This window comes from Nestor notabilis, unplaced genomic scaffold (genome assembly GCF_000696875.1).
Source record: "Nestor notabilis isolate BGI_N333 unplaced genomic scaffold, ASM69687v1 scaffold2309, whole genome shotgun sequence".
Lineage (NCBI taxonomy): Eukaryota > Metazoa > Chordata > Aves > Psittaciformes > Psittacidae > Nestor > Nestor notabilis.
This window is the reverse complement of record NW_009943094.1, coordinates 17,750-39,952: the sequence shown is the minus strand read 5'-3', so window position 1 is coordinate 39,952 and position 22,203 is coordinate 17,750. Positions and strand designations below refer to the sequence as shown.

The window sequence follows — 22,203 nt, the reverse complement described above, 5'->3', positions numbered from 1 at the left end:
AGGAATGCCTTGCTGTCCTCTGCTCTCAGCAGGATTCTGGATGCCAGCTCTTTTCTGGGCACCAAATCCTAGGCAGAACAGTGGTGTGTTCTTTTTCTGTTGTGCTAAATCTCATGCCAAGCACATAGTAATTTGTCACACTAAGGGAATGAGAGAAACAGAGTGATGATACCTAAAATGCACTGATGATTGTTCTATCAGAGTTTATTTTGGAGGGTGAGAAGGAATACTGCTTTGAAGAGCTACAAACAGAAACCTCACTCAGGGCCTCTCTCCCAAAGCCTTGGTAAACAGATGGTCACTGTAAGTTCATTTTCCCCAGGATTTCACTTTATGGAATTCACAACATCTTTCACATAAAAAACTAACACGAATGTGAGAAAACTTGAGTGCATGATATCCCCCTGTTGCAACTACCGCCCCGACGGGCTTCTGAGTATACAAGTACTAGAAAAATAAGCTAATCCTTAACACACCACCTTAACATATCAGCAAAAACATAAAGGGTGAAGAAAGACAATATATAAGACTACACAAGCAGATTATTAACTAATGAAATAACTATCAAACCCACAGAAATAATATATAAAAGTGTATGACTAGCAAAGAAAAGTGGAATTTCCTTTAAATGGGAAGAACAGAAAGAAGAAACATAGCTGAGGAAACAAGAGAGCTGCATATCAGACCTGCTCTTTTAAACAAGGGAGATAAGAAATACATTAGATGGGGAAGGGCACTAGAGGTCAGTGTGCTTCTACTCAGGAAAGGCAAGAGCACATCATTCAAAACTTCAGAGCTTAGGGCAATTCCTCCTCTTTCTATAGAAGATGCTGTCCTGAAAACACTTGGCGTGCTAGCGCATGTCATCTGGAGAAGGATTTTCCTAACCTGTAGAGAATTCACTGTGAGAAAATAGGAAGATCACTTTTTTCTCCTTAAAAAATAAAGCGTTCTGACCAAAACAATCTGAACAATCTGATGCTGAATTAGAGCATCTGATTTTTGAAAAGTTTTAAATTCCTCACAGCTGAAACCATCTGATGGGTGTTCTGCAAGTCAATGCAGCAACTTCATGCTCTGGCATTTTCTTCAGCTCTTAAAAAAAGAATCTTATGCAATGTGAAATATGGTATTTACAGCTCTGACATGCTTGCCAAGATGATCTTCCAAGGGAGACACTACGTCAGAGAACATACCTAATGCTTGAAGGGCAACTGCTCACTCTATGATTGCTTCCAAGTGCACCGTTAGCAGCTACAGCACCTCTAGATGAGAGACTAAAAATCTTGAGGAAAGACATCAAAGGACAAATCCAACCAACACCTGACGATCAGGAAATGCAGCCATGAATATAGAAGAGGTTTATTGCAACATACTTACAAAGCATTTGCTCTTTATATTTCGCTAGCATGTTCACCTGGCAAGATTTACGTAGGTTAACTCAATAGATACCTGGAGGTGTGTACGTTTCTACTGAAGAGTGTACAAGAACAGACCGTCTTTTTGAAGGCATGGGCATTTTCCTCTCTTTGTATTTTGCCAGTGCTGCTTGTACTGCTTCCGTGTGGACATCTACATAGGAGAGAGAAAATAAAAAAGGTTAAGACGTTAAGTGTAACCATTATTCCTTTCTAAAAACACTGAAAGCATCGATGCCATCTGTTAAAGCTCATATCCAAAGGCTGAATTGCATATGATGGCCCTTCTGGCTTGAGTCTCATTCAGCCCGATTGCTTAGCTTGAAGAAAGGAGGAGGCTCCAAGCTCCAGTGGAAGCAGCACTTCTTGGAGAGCAGGAAGGTCCAAAGCTAAGCCACAGTAACACGGTTTGCAATTCTGAAGCTGTGACAACTCATATCACTTGTTTCTGCTTCAAGGGTGTTTAGTAGGATTGAATAAATATGTTTGTCCCCCACTGAACTAAGCTCAGAAGCAATGGTTTCGAAAGTTAAGGGTCAAGTCGACATATTTTCTTATGAAATCAGCTCAAAGAGGCTTTGAAAGTATCATTTAGGAAGAACACCCTGAAAAAATCTTGCACTCATGTTACAGAATACCCAGTACATTAGTTCCAAGCTATGATTTAGTTTCATTTATTGGGGAAATATCAATGCAGATACTGTAAACTGGCAACAGCACTGGACTCTTCCTCCTGAACATCTACATCCTGAACAGAAAATAAGTGGGAAACGCATACTTGAAGCTCTCACAGAAGTATGCAAGTAATACAAAATAGAAAGAAGTGGCAAAAGTGTATGAAGAATTAGGGAAGAGACACAAAGTGGTTTTACTTTCCTGAAAGCAAAAATTGCCCTAATATGGTCAATAGGTATATATTAACATTTCTTATTTTTAAACCAAAACTGAGATTAAAGAAGAATTTAGTGTTCTATCAAAACCACACTGCAGATAAAATTTAATAAATTCAAGTAGTTCTAAATTGCCTTCAGCAGATTTTTCTCTTTCACATAGATATATTCCAATGGTGTCAAAAGAGAAACCTCATGTAGAAAGAAAATTCAAGAGAACAGATACCAAGGAGAAACGAGGCAGACCAAAAATATTCTTTAACTTACGGCTTACAGAGTCAATCTCATGAAATACAAGTACAAACTACACTTACAAATAGCTACAAGGGGTCCAAAAGCAAGTGTTGTGATTATGCATTTGTCTTATCACGTTGCTTTTATGTGGAAGCTATTACAGAACAATTACAGAATAAAATGGTTCAATTTGAAAAACAAAGATGTATTTTTTCATTAAGTATCCACCTAAGGCAGCAAATATGTACTATGAAACTCAGGCACATGGCATACATACACTTACACATCTGATATATGGATACATAGATATCTATCTATATATATATAGATAGATATAAAAGTAATTTCTCTGCCCCATACCCATAGGAATTAACCTTGATGATGACTGCAGGTAAATCTCCATATTTTATGGCACCAGCTCTGTACCTGCTTGGGTCATGCTCAGCATGAGGCTCTTCATAACACTAATTTATTTTAAATAGGCTGATCATTTCCAGTTAACTTTGCCAAAGCAAGAGAGAGCTCAGGGGAAGTACCTATTTTAACAAGAAGCAGAAGAGACTTCTGAGCATCCCAGAGAATGAAAACCTATGAAACAGCAAAGCACAGCATATCAATGTGAACCTTTAGGAAGTCTTGGCATGGAACACTTTCCAAAGGTGTCCCAATATACTGAATAAACACCCAACACTTGGGGGACAACTATTCAATTCTCCATTTCAAAACCAGATTACAAATGCTGCCCATAAACGCAGAAGCATGAATTTCCAGAAGACGCAATATATTTGGTCTTTTTCTTTGTTCTTTGGTTCTTTGCAGTAACAATGTCACTTTTTAAGCCTCCAACTCCCCTCCAGATAATCTGGTCAGTGCTGAATTAAAAATACACATATATGCAAATATAACGTATCACCTGTGTGTTCTTACAGGACTTACCATAGACCCACAGGCTGGTTTGGGTTGGAAGGGACCTTAAAGCTCCTCCAGTCCCAACCCTCTGCCATGGGCAGGGACACCTTCCACTAGAGCAGGTTGCTCCAAGCCCCTGTGTCCAACGTGGCCTTGAACACTGCCAGGGATGGGGCAGCCACAGCTTCTCTGGGCACCCTGTGCCAGCGCCTCAGCACCCTCACAGGGAAGAGCTTCTGCCCAAGAGCTCATCTCAGTCTCCCCTCTGGCAGGTTCAAGCCATTCCCCTTGTCCTGTCCCTACTTCCCCTTCTCCAAAGCCCCTCTCCAGGTTTCCTGGAGCCCCTTTAGGCACTGGAGCTGCTCTAAGGTGTCCCCCCTTCAGAAGTCGTCTCTTCTCCAGCTGCCCCATCCCAGCTCTCTCAGCCTGGCTCCAGAGCAGAGCTGCTCCAGCCCTTGCAGCAGCTCCGTGGTCTCCTCTGGACTCGCTCCAACAGCTCACCCAACACCCCCAAGTTCTTCTCCTCTCCATCCATTCTCCACCCAGCCTGTGTTTGTGCTTGGGATTGCCATGACCCAGGGGCAGGACCCTGCACTTGGCCTTGCTGAACTTACTAGGTAGGAATTCACTAGGTAAACTTGTCTCAAATAAGAACCTTCTGTGCAACCAACTTCTGAGGTTCAAGGACCACCTATTCTGAGGTGAAAAAAAAAATAACACCCCCACACACTTTTCAAACCTCTTTTGAGACAAGATTATTTTTTGTAATATTTGGCACCATGTTAGATTTTTGCTGCTGACTTTCACACCAAGGAGTTGTCAATACATGTGTCATGAATTAAAAATTATCTCTCCCTGCCTCTTTTTCCCCACATCTGAGCTACTGCTTTTGGACAAGTCTTGGCTACTCCTGATCTTTGGTTCTGGATACTTCTTCCTCCCCTCCTTGTAAATACCCACTGTTGAAGTTTACTCTCAGGGATACCCAGAAGCAAACCTCTCATTTCCATTAAGTCCAGAAAGTTTAAGCAGAACTCAAGACGCTTCTTGTTTTCCTGTACTTTATGCAGTTACTGCTATCCATAGGGTCAAAAATATTACTTGAAGTTTATGTTTTCAGCCTTTAAAAGTTAGGGACAAAATTCCAATTCTGCAAGCCACATTTCCATGGCAGAACTTCCAGTTAAAACTGAGGTTTAAAATATAGACAGTAACTACGAGATGCATTCACTTCAACCATGCATATATCTGTGTTTAATTTAGAAGACACTTTTCTTACATCTGGTAGAACATAACAAATGTTTTTTACCCCAGAAAAGGTCTTCCAAAAGAGAAAATAACATGCAATATTTATACTCTTTGTATATACCCATTAAGTTGTTAAATAACACTGCAGATTAAAAACTGAAAGCATTCTTAGCTAGCTGTGCATTTAGGGAATGGAAAGGACTGGCTCGAGGCAGAGGTGTGTTGAGGAATTTTAAGAAAGGAGAGTGGAACAGGTCATAACATCGCACAGATTTGTGGTAGCAAGCATGGGAACTACTTTTTACTCCATTTCCAGAGGGCAAAATCAGCTCCACCTCCTCCTCTCACTCTCCCAACTCCCACCTCCAAAAGCTGGAAAACACGAGATTGAATGATAAAAACGCAACCAGTCAGGATACTATTTTATTCTGTTTCATGGTTTATTTTTATAGCATTGATTAAACTCATCAGTTCCTTCTACACTCATTAAGATCTATCTCCAGCTTGAAATTTTTCTGTTAATATCTTGTCTTTGGATAACAACTGATTAGGACCATTCTCTCAGCCAAAGAAATTAAAGGGTTGCCTGGAACGCTTTGTTCCTATTTCACGTGTCCTTTAAGAGCTTTTTTGCATTATGTACACAACAAAAGAGACTTCACTAAAAAAAGTAAAGTAAAAGGAATTAAATCGTTTTAAAGCAGCAGAACATTCAGGCTATAAAAATTCATAAGGTAATAAATTAAAGTTTAGTTGGATAGCAGAATTGCAAAAAGCAGCTCTCTGTCATTGTTTACTACTACATTGTTAAAAACGTACTGTGAAACTGATTTAACATGTAAGAGCCGTGGACTTTAGTCTTCGCTGGTGAGTTAAACAGTCATTAAACCCAGATCAAATGTGATCTGAATTGCACCATATTTGAGAGCAGAGAACGCAAATGTTCAGCAGTGAGCAGTGGAGAGATGAACAGCAAGCCCACCATCTGATTGACATCAGCAAGCCCACCATCTGATTAACATGAAGATTACACATACCAAAGTGAGAAAAAAGTATATCCAAAAGCAGAAGAAAAAGCCTTGAAAAACTTATTTCTGCACTTTAGCAAGCTGCAAACAGCCATCAACAATTTATTATTGATGCAAAACATTTTTCCCTTCCTCTGTTGCAGTAAATCCCGTAATCTTCTCTTCCATTTTAAGTACCTATTCTCATTTCCTTTCTTTCTACATGTCCTTGAAAAAGGATGGGAGAGGAAAACTAAGAAATACTTTGTGGACTATAAATCACCTAAAGTCTTAGACCCTAAACCCTCCAGCTATTAGAAGAGCATTTTTCTTCCCTGTTTGTAGCCTCTGCTTGTTTATCAGCCTCTGATTTTTATTCCTGCCTTAGGGACAGGAGGAACGATTTCTACAGTTGTTTGAACTAAAAATGGCATTCATAGGTTGACCAGTTTTCCTGCTTCTCACAGGTCTCCAAATGCCATCAGCTAAAGCAACCAGTCCTGTCTGCCTCTACAAATGGCACTCTAAAGTGTCCCTGTATGATGGCATCCCTGTGACAAGGATTGCCGAGGGAGGTCGAGAGAGGGAGAAGTAAAAGTGATTTTAAAAGGCAGTATGACTCCAGGAAGGCTACTACAGCACATAGTATCAGCATGGGACCAAGCTCTATCACAGGAACTGAAAGGGAGCCCCTGTATACTTCCCACTACTCTATACAAGGATCACGCCTGCACGGTGAGCAGGCCTGTTCCTCATCAAGAGCAGCTCCACAAATGCATCCTATATTCATAGAATCATAGAATTATTTGAGTTGGAAGAGACAATTCATTTCCAAACCCCTGCCACATGCAGGGACACCTTCCACTAGACCAGATTCTGTCCCGGAAGAACAGTCTGTATATTACAGCTGTATCTCCAATAAGCTTAAGAACATTCAGCAGAAGAAAATACAAGAGTGGAAAGAGAAAGAACAGGTGCCAGGAAAGGTTTTTTAGACACCCTCAAGGCTTACCAGCTAACTCATTTGTATTCTGACCCCAAACCAGCAGCAGTGGGACTGAACACAGAAGGCACAGAGCCTCCACCAGAAACCGCGTACCCTCCTTGGAAGAAAAGCCAGCAGCAAGAGCTGGTGCATCACCATCTGAATTGCAAGTGCAAGAGTTTTAGGCTTACGATGGATGAATGCTTGCAAAGTCCTTGCATTTCTCCATGTCTCTACCACACATCCTTTAACAGGATAGAAACCTAGGTAAAGCACTGGAATGTTAACTGCAGTCCCAGGAACTATTAGGTTACAGAGTAGCCTACAGTATTTATTGATGGTATTCGCTGTTGGTAATATTTACTGCCTGAAGATAAATATCTGTGGATAGTAAAAATTAGAGTTAATTAAATGGACAAGTGTGGGAAACTATTAAAAATGTGCTTACAGCTAGTAAATGGCAGATTAATTACATAAAAAGGCAAAATTGTTTCACTCGCTTATTTTAAGTCATTTTGTTGACGGTTCTAAAATAACTACAATTGCTCCAGAAAGAGATCCTGTTCTGTGAAAAGTGGCATTCCACCCTCATCAGCTACTCTTGGAAAGGACATAGCAGAAGTCATGAGAGGCAAAGAAAGGGATAAAAGAAGCAATAGTATCCAGAATTACAGCCTAAAGCTGTTTACCCTTCAAAAGTATGCCAACATATGGGGAAATTAAAAAAGCTAACAACATTTCAAGCCAGTGGTGACGGACATCTTTTCTTTAGGTAGGAAATGCTTTTAGCATAGCTAGAATTTCTCAGCTAAATTGTGACTATTTTGTGAAGCAATAGAATCATAGAATCATAGAATAGTTAGGGTTGGAAAGGACCTTAAGATCACCTAGTTCCAACCCCCCCTGCCATGAGCAGGGACACCACACACTAAGCTATGTCGCCCAAGGCTCTGTCCAACCGGGTCTTAAACGCCTCCAGGGTTGGAGCATTCACAACTTCCTTACCGTGACTCTCATTCTGACAAAGCACTGGAGGAACCAAGTGAAGCAACTTTGCAGTAACTGGTGTTTTCTGAGACAGCAACATTTCTATTCATGCTGTATGTAGACATTAATCTCACAGCATGAGTACCCCTGGAAAAGAGCATCACAGAATCACAGACTGGTTTGTATTGGAAGGGACCTTAAAGCTCATCCACTTCCAACCCCCTGCCACGGGCAGGGACACCTTCCACTGGAGCAGGTTGCTCCAAGCCCCTGTGTCCAACCTGGCCTTGAACACTGCCAGGGATGGGGCAGCCACAGCTTCTCTGGGCACCCTGTGCCAGTGCCTCAGCACCTTCACAGGGAAGAACTGATTCCTTATATCTAACCTGAACTTCCCCTGTTTCAGTTTAAACCCATCACCTCTTGTCCTATTGCTACAGACCCTGATGAGCAGTTCCTCTCCAGCGTCCTTTAGGCTCCCTTTAGATACTGGAAGGCAACTCCGATGTGAAGCATTTTCAGACTCGAATCAACTACATGAGTCAGCATCTATTAGAATCAGAGTAGTAATACTTTCAACAAGTATGTGGCAGTCCTTGTAAAATACTATCTATGGTTTTGGCACTGGCCAGTAGTAAGTACAAGAAATAACCTAAAATCCCTACACATCAGGCTTAATCTTGAGTAACTGTCCACTGAACACTCAAGGTCATTCAGAAATGCTCATATTGAGATGTAAAAGTATTGCCTAAGCTCTGGCCTGACGGGGCTGTGACTAGTGCTTCAGAATCACTGAAATTCCATTTAAAGAATTTTAAAATCAACAAGGCCATAGAAATATTAATTCTAGGAAAAGAGGAAGCACTGATCATTAACACTGATAGTCAGCCTAACCTTTAGACACTATTCATCATAGTGATCTATTCATCAGCAAGTATGGGAGCTGAACTTGTTAATATCCACCCATTTCTCTGTGTCTTGCAATGTGGCATGAGCCAACGCCAAACTTCCCCAAACAGCACCAACAGTATGGCAGGGTTCTTTACTTCCTTCTGTTTTATTGGTTTGCTTTTTGTAAGTATCCTTGGTGCAAATTAAATAGGACATCTGAGGCTCTGAGACAGGAAAAATGTCCATGTAGACAGCATAGTGCTCATATAGAGCATATTGTTCATACACAGCATATTGCTCTAGACCCTCCCAGCTCTCTCAGCTAATAGTTCCTCATTGTAGTTCTACTCTTTTTGCAGACTTTATGTGTTAGTTTAACAACACTACACATTACTTTAATTATCTAATTTCTATCAGATTCATGCTTGTAATTTATTTGGAATACACTTGGTCACGAAGTAACTTGGAAAACGTGGCTGTAATCCAACCACTAATTCTGTTGGGTTTTTCCCCAGTATCTTCAACAGTGAAAGCATACTCATGATACATTTGGAATGCAAGAATATACATAACCAATTTGTACATGCTCTTAAACACGTCATTTAATTGGTTTTGATACTATATAAATATGATGCAATAACCACTATGCTAAAAAGCAAGGCAATGCAAGGCCATCAACACAGTAAGGATATGCAGTGCATGCCATTACTTGCATTTCCCATCCCCAAACCCAAGACATACAAGTACCCTTGAAAACAAACAGAAAAATTTCCAGTTCAAAGGTATTTAGGAGAGAATGCACCTTCCAAACACCTGCCTGTTCTTACTATTGTGACAAGGAATTTCACAGGGAAACTGTACTTCAACCACCTGAGAAGTAACAATAGCAACAGGATGTGATGAGGATATTGGTATTTTCACAGAAGTTTCCAAAACAGGTTTGTCACAGTGGTGTCCATTTAATTTTAAGTAGAATATCCATTGTGACATTTCCCTTTTTTGTGCACTTGCTTTAAACCAGGAAATATCTGAAAGTGAGCTACAACAAATATAATAATCCTATAACCTTCCTTTAACAAAATAACCCACTGACAAGCAAAATAACCCACAGCCTACACAATGTAATTTTCTAAATATTTAAATAACTGCTCCACAAACTGCAACCCAATCATTTTTCTCAGCAAACAAGAAGAAAATTGTTAAGCATGGTATAAAAATCACAGTAAGAAAAACATCAGAAGACATGGTTACAATTATTTTCCTTCCTGGCTTTTCCTCCACTCTGGATTTGAACAAAACCACTCATGTATAAGAAATACAAAAAGCTACTTGAGAAATATTCATCAGCTATTCCAGTCTTCCAAAGCACTTCCAACTTTTTATTTAGGTGTAGTAGGTAATAGAATCATAGAATCATAGACTAGTTAGGGTTGGAAAGGACCTTAAGAACATCTAGTTCCAACCCCCTGCCATGAGCAGGGACACCACACGCTAAACTATGTCGCCCAAGGCTCTGTCCAGCCTGGCCTTGAACACCTCGAGGGTTGGAGCATTCACAACTTCCTTGGGCAACCTATTCCAGCACCTCACCACCCTCACTGTGAAGAACTTCTTCCTTATATCTAACCTAAAGTTCCCCTGTTTAAGTTTAAACCCATTACCCCTTGTCCTACCACTAGAGTCCCTAATGAAGAGTCCCTCTCCAGCATCCTTGTAGGCCCCCTAAATTTCCTCTTAAGACAGTTAATATTTTAGCTACATTTCTTGTCCTTACCAGAGCGGAAGCGCTCATCCCTTGAGTTGGTGGAACGTGATTTTTGCTGTTTCACACCAGTGGTGGTAGCTTGTGAGGAGCCTGACACTCTGTTCTCCGCTTGCAGGGATGGATCCACACCTGGAATACAGTTTGATTTCAGTATGAAATTTGTGAGTACAAACAGGCTCACAAACAAAACATGTGCTTCCTGAGTAAGTAGGTGTCAAGAACGTAGACAAGTTCAACTGGAGCCTTCAGACTATACCTTTAAAAAACAAATCTCATCTTCCAACTGCATTTTAAATTATTTAAACTAAACCCTGGTTTCATCTGATAAGCATTTCACACAGAAGATAAGGAACACTTCTGAATATCAGAAAAAATTCCTTTGCTCCTTGCAGGAGTTTAAAATCCTTTGTCATTAGGTGTTCTGCATGCCAGATCCATGCAGGGGGAGGGAAAGGGAGCCAACCCTCTCCCACCTAACTGCTGGACATCAAAAGAAATCATAGAATCAGAATCCCAGACTGGTTTGGCTTGGAAGGGATCTTAAAGCTCATCCAGTTCCAATCCCCTGCCACGGGCAGGGACACCTTCCTCTAGAGCTGGCTCGAGTCCGGTTTGCTCCAAGCCCCTGTGTCCAACCTGGCTTGAACACTGCCAGGGATGGGGCAGCCACAGCTTCTCTGGGCATCCAACTCTGGAGACACGCTCCTGTCTTTTACAGTTTGCTATACAGAAAGAAGATAATTTCCTACTCTCCAAAAGTGAAGCTTTTTAAGTGGACAACAGGCGCCGATAGGGAAAATGAGACAGGCCAGTAAAGAAATTGAAGTGTCCTCAATGGAGGGCAATTGAGCATGTAGCTGAGTAGCACTGAAACATCATGTGCTTAGCCAGTATGAAGAGGAACCATTCCCTGAATTAGCAGAATTCTGTTTCTAAAAGAAAAGCAACTTTAGTCTGCCAAGAGAATTGATTCAACATCTCTGACACTTGAAGAGTGCTGAAAACACTCAAGAACTGTATTGTACCTTTCATGTGAACAAACGTTTAACATAACCACAAGTCAAGAGTCTGGTGGGAGTTGTTGATCTGTATACAATAAGTAACTTCACATTAAATTAAAAAGATTAAGGCAAGTCATCTCTTCAAAGCCTGAGCTAAGAAAAGAGCAGATGCAACACATAATGCAATAACTAAATTGGGGTTTTTTCCTCCAAAAGAGAGTTGTAAGTTCTAAGTGGAAGAAGATATTAATGCTCCAGTCTGAATTCCTTACTCTTATCTTTTCCAGTCCTACGGTTCAGTACCTAGCTTTAGAAACCTGTCTCTCTCCCCAGGAGCAGTATAGCCCATGAACCCCCATTTTGAACTCCTGCAGCTAGTATGTAAGCAGGTAACTACACAGCCTTGGAATAGGGACTCAGAAGATCACAACCAAGCCATGACCATGAAATATGTATCACTGAACCTCAGAAGTCCCCTTTAAATTAGGATGAGGCTCAAAAGCAGTGGTGCTGTTGGCAACTACAACTGCATTTCTTCAGGTTAAATATCCCTTTGCACCCTCTCAAAGGTTTCACTTCATAATGCAAAAATACCAAGGGTCAATCTGAAAAGCATCACTTTTTGGTAAAAACAGTAAGATATTGCATGTAACTTTTAGGCTGCACGATTATGTGCCAGAAAAATCCCGTTTCACAAGCTTGGTGAACTTGGTAATTTATTCTGGTACTATGCAAATCACTACCTTGGCCTTCAGCAAAAGCAGCTGGGTAATTTGCTAAATCCCCCATTCACACTGATGAGCTTTACAAAAATAACATTTTAAGCAGTACACACTGAAGACTTGATCCACTATCACTCAATTTTGTCCATTTTTAACTTAGTCAAAGCTAGCAAAAATGAAAAGTCATCTTAAAGAGGCTGCTCATTCCAATTAACTGAACAATTCATTTCTACAGGATGAAATTAAAGTTAATATTGGAATTATAACTGTATTCTTCCATTCACTAACACTGAAGAGTCAAGACTAACACTGACACTTTTAGCAATTTTGATTTATAGAACCAAAAACTATTTTATGGTAAGAGCACTGACCAGATGACAGGACAATGAAGACAAGTGCCAGCACTGCTGTGGACGATGCCTGGCTAAACACATCTGGCATCAGACACACAGATAAATTAATCATAGAATCACGAATCATACAATCACAGAATCACAGAGTGGTTTGTGTTGGAAGGGACCTTAAAGCTCATCCAGTCCCAACCCCCTGCCATGGGCAGGGACACCTTCCAGTAGAGCAGGTTGCTCCAAGCCCCTGTGTCCAACGTGGCCTTGAACACTGCCAGGGATGGGGCAGCCACAGCTTCTCTGGGCACCCTGTGCCAGCACCTCAGCACCCTCACAGGGAAGAACTTCTGCCTAAGAGCTCATCTCAGTCTCCCCTCTGGCAGGTTAAAACCATTCCCCCTTTGCCTGTTCCTACAGACCCTTGTCCAAAGCCCCTCTCCAGGTTTCTTGTAGCCCCTTTAGGCACTGGGAGCTGCTCTAAGGTCTCCCCTTAAGGAGACTTCTCTTCTCCAGGCTGAACCAGCCCAGCTCTCTCCCCCTGTCTTCATAAGAGAAATGTCAAAAACACACTTAGCAAAAGCACAGACTTGATTGCTAGAGGACTCTTCTGAGAACTCACATGCAGAGCAGTTGCTCTATTGCCTCTTCCATCTCATTGTGTAAGATGTGACATCTTAAAGTCAAACTCAACTGCTTTTAAAGACTTTCACCAATGTCTCAGGAGACCCTTATTTGTAACATCTATTAGAAATTCAAATCTAAATAGATTTGGTAGATTAATCTAATTTACCTTTGCAAAAAGACTGATCTGGAAATTTATCTCCCAAACCAGAAATTCATAGTAATTTCAGTTCTAAACTAATTATATAAGAGAAGTTGTAGCAGTTTACTAGCTGAATCAAAAATGAATCTTCTGAGTTTTAATGGTAAATTTAAAAGCGAAGCCAAAGGAGCTAAAGTAGCATGGTAACAGATCCCTCAGCTCAGTTTCACTTGCATTGCTACCCAGTTATGTATTATGCCTCCAGAAATACCCGGTCTGCAGAAGATGACATATCACATTAGAGAGCCTTGCAGAGAGGAGAAGGGAAGAGGGAGGCCAACTTCAGCCTCTTCATACACCATTAAACCTTTCTGCAGCTGTTGAGCTGGATCTAGAAATAAGAAATGAACAAAAGACAACGTACCAGGTTCAGAGCACTAAAAGAAAAAGGGGCATGACAAGGGGGAAAATAAACCAAGTGCGGGAAACTCCCTGTCTGGCTCTAGGCCAGCCTTTCGCTCTACTCAGCTCTGCCCTCATCCCCTTCTGCTGTCTCCTCCAAACCCAGCACACAGCTCTGCCCAAAGACCCACCACCTAAGGCTCTTCAGCCCATTTCCTCCAACCCTGACTCTGGTTTCCACCCCTTCTCCATGGATCCAAGCCCTGCAGACCTCCTGTTCATCCGTCTCCACTGTGGTCTGTTTACTACCTACACTCACAGAGAGTCCCTGCTAAAACCAGGGAGGTTTTGGCTGAGGACTGCAGTATTTCTTAGTTGGCTCTGCCTCTGCCTGCCCTAAAGGAGAGGGAGCTTCAGGACTTTCCTTGTTAGAGAGGCAGTCTACAAGAATAGGTGAGGTCTTTCTTGGAAGGTTTTTCAGCCATCTATTAATGTATGGAAGGAGCAGGAGAGGTGTGCTGGAAATAACTTCTCCTTCCCCATCAGTACTGCTTCATGCATCATGGCAGAAGAGGTGCATTGTTGTGTAGCACTTTCACACGAAGTATCTGCATGTAACCCGTTGGTTTCATTGTCACTTGTGTACCTCACACTACCCAGTCTTCTCAGCAAAGCTGATACTGTGCTGATGCGTACCTAGGTTAAGCACAGCTCCACAGTAACAGACATATTAATTCCCAATTGCTTTAAACAGAATTTTGGATACAGTTATTTCCTACTGAACTGTAATGAAAAAAAACGCACCCCTCTTCTCACAAAAACAACCTAGATGCTAAAGTTCTACATAAAACACATGCTGAGTTTCAGATCCTTTTACAGCAAAGTTAAGGCTGGAGACTAAATGAAAATCATCCCCCAACAGACTGAAATCTGAGGACCTCTCTTCGCTTTTTTGCCTGAGAAGTTATTAAGCATCCAGTCCTTACTCAGGTCATAGTCCAATTTTATCATTCTTTGCTGTCATATCACATGCCAGAATGTATTACCCAATGCACACATTTTTGTCTTCAAAATCTGAAGTGATCTAAGTGTTCACACCTTCTGGGTCAGTGAAACTGCACAAGGGTCTACCCAATGCAATTTATTACCCAGAATAAGAGATCAGAAAATCATGAGTTTAAAGAAATAATAATAGACATTGTATAAATGATTGTGCTTGACAATCTTCCACTGTTCTGTAACATTTTCCTCTACTCAAGGAAGTAAACTTCAGTGCATAAGTTTCCACTTGGAGGAAATGAAACCATTTTAAGGATGATATTACTTGCTATTAAAGGAAGCATACAACTGCAGCAAGAAATACAAAAGTATCTGTTAAAAATTCATGAATCCAAGTACTAGGCAGGAAACTAAATTGTTTCAATGAAAACGCCAACACCAAGAGACATGCTCAGTTAGACATTATGACAAGACTGGTAAGCACAACACCTACGTGTCATGAGCTACAACTTTTATTTCTCAGAGTAACAGTCCTTCCTAAGCAGGGTGTAAAACTCATCCCATTCTAACTGAACGCTGGGCTGAAGTAGCCAAAGCAGCAGTTCAGGAGATGCTTCACAAGCAGCCTCTCTCTCCTAACATAGGGAATTCTGCCTGTCAGTGACAACCTAAATTCATATAAATTACCTAAGTGCCATGCAGCCCAGGTCTAATCAAAGCAGGCAGCAAAAGAAGCAGAAGACAGACAATGAAAAGCCTCTGTGGCAAAGAGTCAGCAAAACCAACGCTAGAGCAGGGAACAGCAGTGAAGCACAGCAATCAGGGGAAGATGGCTGGCCGTGCAGCACGACTGAGGCCATGGACCTTGGTAAATCCCTGTTAAAACACTCTTTGTTTGGCTATTAACTTTCAAGGAGATGCTGGCCACATCACTTACATAAATTTGGTGACATTAGCTGAGTCAGCAGAGGCAATGTCTATTTAGGCATATTAACTGGAAAAGAAGAAAGCAAGCTACGAAGGATGATGGATATAACCACATTTGGGGCTCCTGACAGGAACAGAGGTCTTACACGGTTCATTTGAGAAACATACAAGGCATGGTCTATCAAAGATAGATGTAAGGAAGAAGTTCTTCCTGTTAGGGTGGTGAGGTACTGGAACAGGCTGCCCAAAGAGGTAAATGCTCCATCCCTGGCAGTAGTTAAGGCCAAGTTGGACAGAGCCTTGGGTGACATCATCTAGTGTGAAGTGTCCCTGCCCAAGGCAGGTCCTGGTTTTAAAATCTTTAACTGAGTTGGAGGCACAGGGTATTTTGAACAGAAAAGTGAAACAGTTCCTCCTGGCAGGTGAAGCTAAAGCTTGCTGCTGACTGCAATATTTATCAAAGAAATCCAAACTGCTTCTATTCAAGGAATGAGCCATTTTATAAAGATGAGTTAGGTCCTGCATGTTCTGCAGAGTACTATACATTTGCTAAGGGAAAAGCTACAGCTGTTGGTAAAAAAGCAAATCCACAACACCAAACCCATGCTAAGAAACCCACGATGAAACTCCAGATCACGTCCTAACTGTTCAAAGCCAAATACATACTGTAAAACACCACAACTCAGCAGAACTCAGGAGAATAAATCTTTTGTCTCTCCTGCTACTAAGAGCCAAAGGCACCACTACACTGAGATTTCAAAAGCAAAAGAGACTATCATCTAACTCCACAATTTGCACAAAACTGGCTGGAGCTGCCCATTTCTCCTTCAAATCAGTAACTTCTGTAAATATCTGAACCAAGCCAGGACCAAAATCACAGCATTAATCTCTCTGTTCTCTGAAGCATAACACTAACATTGTAAAATAATACCTGTTATTCTCTTTGTCTCATCTACCTACAGTGTCTCCTTATCAGGTCCATTCATCTTGGTTGTCTTCACATTTTCCCTTTTCTCAACCAGAATCTCACAAGCTATGGAAGAATCTGCCTAGCAAATACAAGCCTAAAGCTTGGTGGCAGCACAATGACTTCAACCCAGAGTGATTTACATGTCCTAGTATAAAAATAAATTAAAAAGTTGGGCATTTAGCTTTCAGCCATTGAAGATAAAGTCTGACAATTAACACCTTAAGAAGTAATAGTTTATATTAAACAGTATTTTGTAGAAACTGGTTAGATGCCACATCAATAAAACACTATTGATTCATCTATTCTATTTAGTGACAATTTTTCCATTACATATTTTCCCAGATTTAGCACAAAAGGTGTAACTTACATGTAGTCTCTTACCTTGAATTAATGGTATGTACCGTGCTAACAGCTTTGCTCTTTTCTTTTCATATCCTTTCTGAGTGATGTCTCCTAAAGAAACAAAGAAATAAATTGATATTGGTTTGAATTACTGAATTGGTTTTAAATAAGCCTTCTCATTTTCATGATCCCTAGGATTAAACTGGTTAACTTTCTATGAGTCACAATAGCAACAAAGACCTGGGGATGTCAGAGAAATTCATGGCCCTAACCATACCACCCATGCAGATATGATCATTAGTGTCTTGGAGGTATACAACAGAGGGATAGTGGTTTTGTCTGCAGAATTGTGATGAACCTGGTTCTGGAGATATTTACCATTTACACTGCACAAAACAGTTGCACTATTGAAGACAACAAAGCTTTCAAACTGTAGGAGGTGGCAATCTCCTTCTAGCACCAGCTTTTATTCACAGTTATCATCTGATATCCCGTTTTAAACCTGTTTTGCAGACTCCACTGGTAAAACATGGTAAAACTCCACTGGCAAAACATGAGGTCTTTTCACAGAGTAGAATAAAAGGAAAACTTTTACAAAGACCCAGAAAAGGTTTTGAACCATTTCAGAATCTGCACTGCCATGGTTCGACCAACAGAACTTCAGGCAAACAGCAGGAAACTTAGCATAAAAATAAAAAGCCCCAAACCCCACCAAGATTTTACAAGCTTTATCCCTTTTCTAGACAGACATGAAAACAGGGATCTCAGACAATTTAAAACCACTCCCAGCTCCCATGATTCACACCTGCTTAAAGACGGTGAGACACTCTGCAGTTCCTTTAACAAAGTGGACTTTTATCCCTCTCTACTTGTGGCAAATGTATCAAACCAGCATGAAATATGGCCAAGATTAAAGCCATTAAAGATATCTGATTATACTTTTTAGGACATGCACAAATAGAAGGTGAATTCTAGAAATGTAGGCAAATAATTATCTTCAAATGAATTAGGACACAAAAGTAAAATTTAAGATTTCGATCTTTGCTTCAAGAGCATTCTTCCAGCAACATACAGTTGAAAAGAGCATATAAGAAGGGAAAAAAAACCCAAATAAAACTCCAAAACCCCATCATGAATTACATGTGAAAGGATTAAGTAAATCAGCCTACCTCTGGCCATTTGTTTCCTGCCAAACCTGAAACCTTTTCTCCATCCTCTTCATACAATAAATCAAAACTTAATGTCTGGAAACCCTGCATTTGACAGAACTCCAAGAACACTACCCCACTCCTAAGGCCTCTGACCTTGCTCATAAGTGTGCATTAAGATCATAGAATCCCAGACTGGTTTGAGTTGGAAGGGACCTTAAAGCTCCTCCAGTCCCAACCCCCTGCCACGGGCAGGGACACCTTCCACTAGAGCAGGTTGCTCCAAGCCCCTGTGTCCAACGTGGCCTTGAACACTGCCAGGGATGGGGCAGCCACAGCTTCTCTGGGCAAGATGTGACAACACGTCCCAGACTCTGCTGGGTATTTGTCTTTATCCTTACCAATCCTTACCTGCAGGCAACCAGCAGAATCAAGTTATGAAGGTAATCCAGAGAAAGACAGAGTGTGATTTACATGGGATTCCCTTGGAAATGAGGCTATAAACTATATATGAGATTATATAGCAGTATACCATACTAGTAACAGTCATTTTTAATTCATCTGGACAGTGGTTTGGGGATGCAGAAGCAAGAACCCCCTTTTCTCAGTCAGATTTTACACAGAAAAGTTCCTACTTTGTATTTTAAAATGTTTCCTGGGTATTTGTCTTAATACATAAGTGCTGGGTTTGGTGTTTTGTTTAATATTGTCCATAGCATTATGTGCTGCTATTTCCTCAAACATCCACCCCTCTCTTACATCAGAGGACAGTGCTAACAGAAACGAAGCCACTTCATTCAACCACCCCACAAATACGCACCATTTAAAGTCACTGACAGAATGCCAAAACAAGCAATGACAGCTTTAAGACACTGCTCAAAACAGGTAAGGGAAAAGAAAATGCAAACCCTGGAGTGCTTCGGTCTTTGCAAACTACAACTAAACAGAAAGGTTTTAAATAAGTTTTAATAAGGTAAGGTTTTACTCATAAACCAGTGTAAATATTTCATATAAAATATAGACAAAAGACAGAAATGCTTTGGTTACTGTTTTCCTTGAGCACAATTCTTTTTAGCAGAGGCAATACATAGAAATATAATTTGTATATATATGTTAACTAATTATATTGAAACAAGAATGAAACCAAAACAAAACACAAATAACCAAGCAGATTTGTATGCCTGAGTGTAAATTGTCATGGTGAACATTGTGATCAGCTCTTCTAAGTCAGTCATTTCTACAAAGAAAGGAAACGGATACCAAAAAGAGATGCAGCATTTTCAGTTATGGAAGGAAAGAAACCAATCAACCAAACAAAAACAGTCAAGAAGCACCAGCAGGAAGAACAGTTTATCTTAAAACCTAAATAATTTGGAAGATGAAAGCAATCTCAGCTAACTCTGGAAGTGACAAATGCTGCATGTAACAAAAACTTGCCATACCACTACTCCAGTGAGGACAGTCATTTCCACAGCTTCATAAAGTAATCCTTACATTACATCTCTGTGCAGGTCAGGCATCACCCAACAGATGAGGTACAGATTGGAAGCAGTAGATCAGACAGGGTTGAAAAGAGTCTCATTTAAACCAGCACCTCTCCAGCTTTGGCACCTCCCTGCACTCTGACTCTGCTACAATGCCGACTTGAAGAATTTTCCTTGCATAGGTTAAGAAAAGTCCTAAGTCAGAAGCATCTCTGTCGACTTTCAAGCCCCACTGGCAATTCCCACTTTGCTGTCAAGCAAAGCTTTCCTTTGTTCCTCTCTCTAAAGCTTGGGAGGGGGGTCGATTCTCCCTGACAATCGCTGCCCACCCCTTCGCCCTCAGAGCCTCAGTGGGATTAACTCATCATTTGGGGTTCTTTGTGAGCCTTCGCCTCTTCCCAAAAGAGCTGCTTAGCCACATCTGGTGTGTGGTGGCCACAGCTGCTGTCATTTAGCCTCACTTTCTCCCCAGTTATTAGGTTACACAAAAGCAAGATGAGGTTCCTCAGCCTCAGCAAACCAGCTGGGAAGCCTGGGATAAAGCGGGACACCGAATCAAGCTGTCAGTGCTCTGCCTGGTGTAGCTGGAATAGTTCAAAATATGTCAGAGGCTCTGAGAAAATTAAGCTAGACATAAAGGAAAGCCTTAGCAGTTCTTAAAATGATCTACATAAATAATTTTCTTAATGAGTACACAAAGAATCTGCCAAATCTACCCAGGCACAGTTTTATTTCATAGTGTGACCACTATAGCTAACAGAACCTTAATGCCAAATTAACCAATTCAATATTACCTGCATTTTATTAGGGTTTCCTCACTTATTTTTCATTGGCTATATACTTGCTGTGTTCCAAAATTTGAACTAGCTTATTCTCAAATCTGAAAAGTAGGTAGTGAACACAGAGTAAATGCTTCAATGTTCTTCAAAACCACATGAATAGGAAACAAGCACAAGCTTCACTGGTTAGATACTGCTGTCACGCCTCTTCACATCCCCAAACCCTCACACAGCAAAGTCCTGACTTTGTAATCCACCCACTGGATAACTGCTTTGAAAAAGCTTTTTTTGAACTAGGAATTGGGCATAGGTGAGCAATGCAGTTCACAAGCACAGTATGCCTTACAGAGTGCAGCAGCCTCTCCTCTTCACTGTGTGAAGATACAGGGCAAAGCACACCCAGTGCTGATCCAGCTCCTTTGTATATACCTGCACTGATGAGGCCTTGAAGGCTTCTGCTGGAGAAGGGAAGATGAGCAAGATGCTGACAGACACTGAACAGCTCATGGGAAGGAGCTTGCTATGAAGTGAGCAACTTCTCCAGTCCTCCATCAGTAGTTTGCACTTAAATTCTCATGGGGAACAGCTGTAAGAAACCACACACCACACTGTGCTGGCAAGAGGTCTTAAGAGTCCCTTGTGTAAGCACAAGATGACTGTGGGTACCAGACAACTGACGATGGCTCTGAGAGCTTAGTACCTGCTAAAGGTAAGGCAATGCCCCCTGGTCAAGAACAGAGACTTCTAAATGAGATGACTGTGCATTAAATGTGGATGAAAAGAATGATATGTATTAGATCTGCAAGATAAAACCTTTAAGGATTCAATGTTAGGCCACTGGTGAGCACAGTCACAATCTCAGGCATATTGACTGTATCAGGCATATCACACTCTCAGGTGTATCAACTACTGATAAATCACTGCAAAAACTTTTGCCAGTTCCATCAGTATAAAGGGAGTTCTGCCTGAAAAGGTGGCTCCTGAATGGTTTGAAAAGGCAGCAGCTAGCTGGTAGTTTAAAACATAACTCAGAAGTCACCTGTGTGTCAGGGCACAGGTTGTAACTGCATTTGAAGGGTTGGTGGAGTTGGAAGAATCAATGCAGCAGGCACTAATTTCTAATTCTACCTCTTAGACATGGTAAATATCTTTGTTAAGTGAAGCAACTCACCACGATTTATTTTGCATCATCCTAGAAGTATTCTAGAAAGACCACGGCATTGCTGATTTTGACTTACTTCAAAATCAGAAGCAACAAAAAATTATGAAAGAAATAATTACTCTGATATCAGTGACTCGTGTCCACTGCAAAAGCAAAAATGATCAAGGCATTTCTAGGAACTATGGTAAGAGACAACAGTAAGGAAAGGCAGTAACACTTGGTGCAACAGCTGGAGAATCAAAAGATGGTGCTTAAGAACACTGACCCATGCAGCCAGCACAAGAAATGTTTCAGTTTCTCATGGTACCCATCCTCCAGAGTAAATCATGCACCAACCAGTGCTGAGGAGAACAATGGAAGCACATAGGAAGAGAAAACACCTCACCAACGCAGATGACAACAGAACAATGAAGGGATGGTGCACCTCCTGTGCAAACTCTGAAACTACAGCTATTAGAGCATGAAGGGATCATGAGCTTTGGAGTCCTATCACGCATGTGCACTACAAGCTTTCCTGATACAGCTTCAGAGTGCCAACATCATCACAGCCAACATCAACAGGGAGTTTCTTAAGGATGCTTACCACTCCAAGGCTTGAAACCAATGCATACAAGTAGTACCTAGTAACTGGTGCAACTAACCTGTAATAAGCACCACAAAACCATCTAAACAACAACCCCTATCTGGAACTGCTGCACTTCTTAAACAATCTGATTCCAAACAGGACCCACATCAACACAGCTCTTCTGTAAACCACGGGTGGGTTTTTTCCTCCTTTTTCTGCCATCTGAGGAACCACCATTTTTCCTGGCAAAACAGACAT

The 22,203-nt window shown here is 41.1% G+C and overlaps 1 protein-coding gene across 1 annotated transcript in view; it reads right to left on the bottom strand.

Moving 5' to 3' along the window:
• DIP2A (DIP2 disco-interacting protein 2 homolog A (Drosophila)) overlaps positions 1–16,918 on the bottom strand; it is a gene marked incomplete at both ends in the record, with an annotated part of 57,132 nt that extends 40,214 nt beyond the window's left edge. Inside the window, 3 exons of the mRNA XM_010021722.1 lie at positions 1,453–1,572; positions 10,344–10,463; positions 16,847–16,918. Of these exons, the coding sequence (XP_010020024.1) occupies positions 1,453–1,572; positions 10,344–10,463; positions 16,847–16,918 (312 nt within the window). The remainder of the gene's footprint in view (positions 1–1,452; positions 1,573–10,343; positions 10,464–16,846) is intronic.
• Between the last annotated feature and the right edge of the window lie 5,285 nt (positions 16,919–22,203).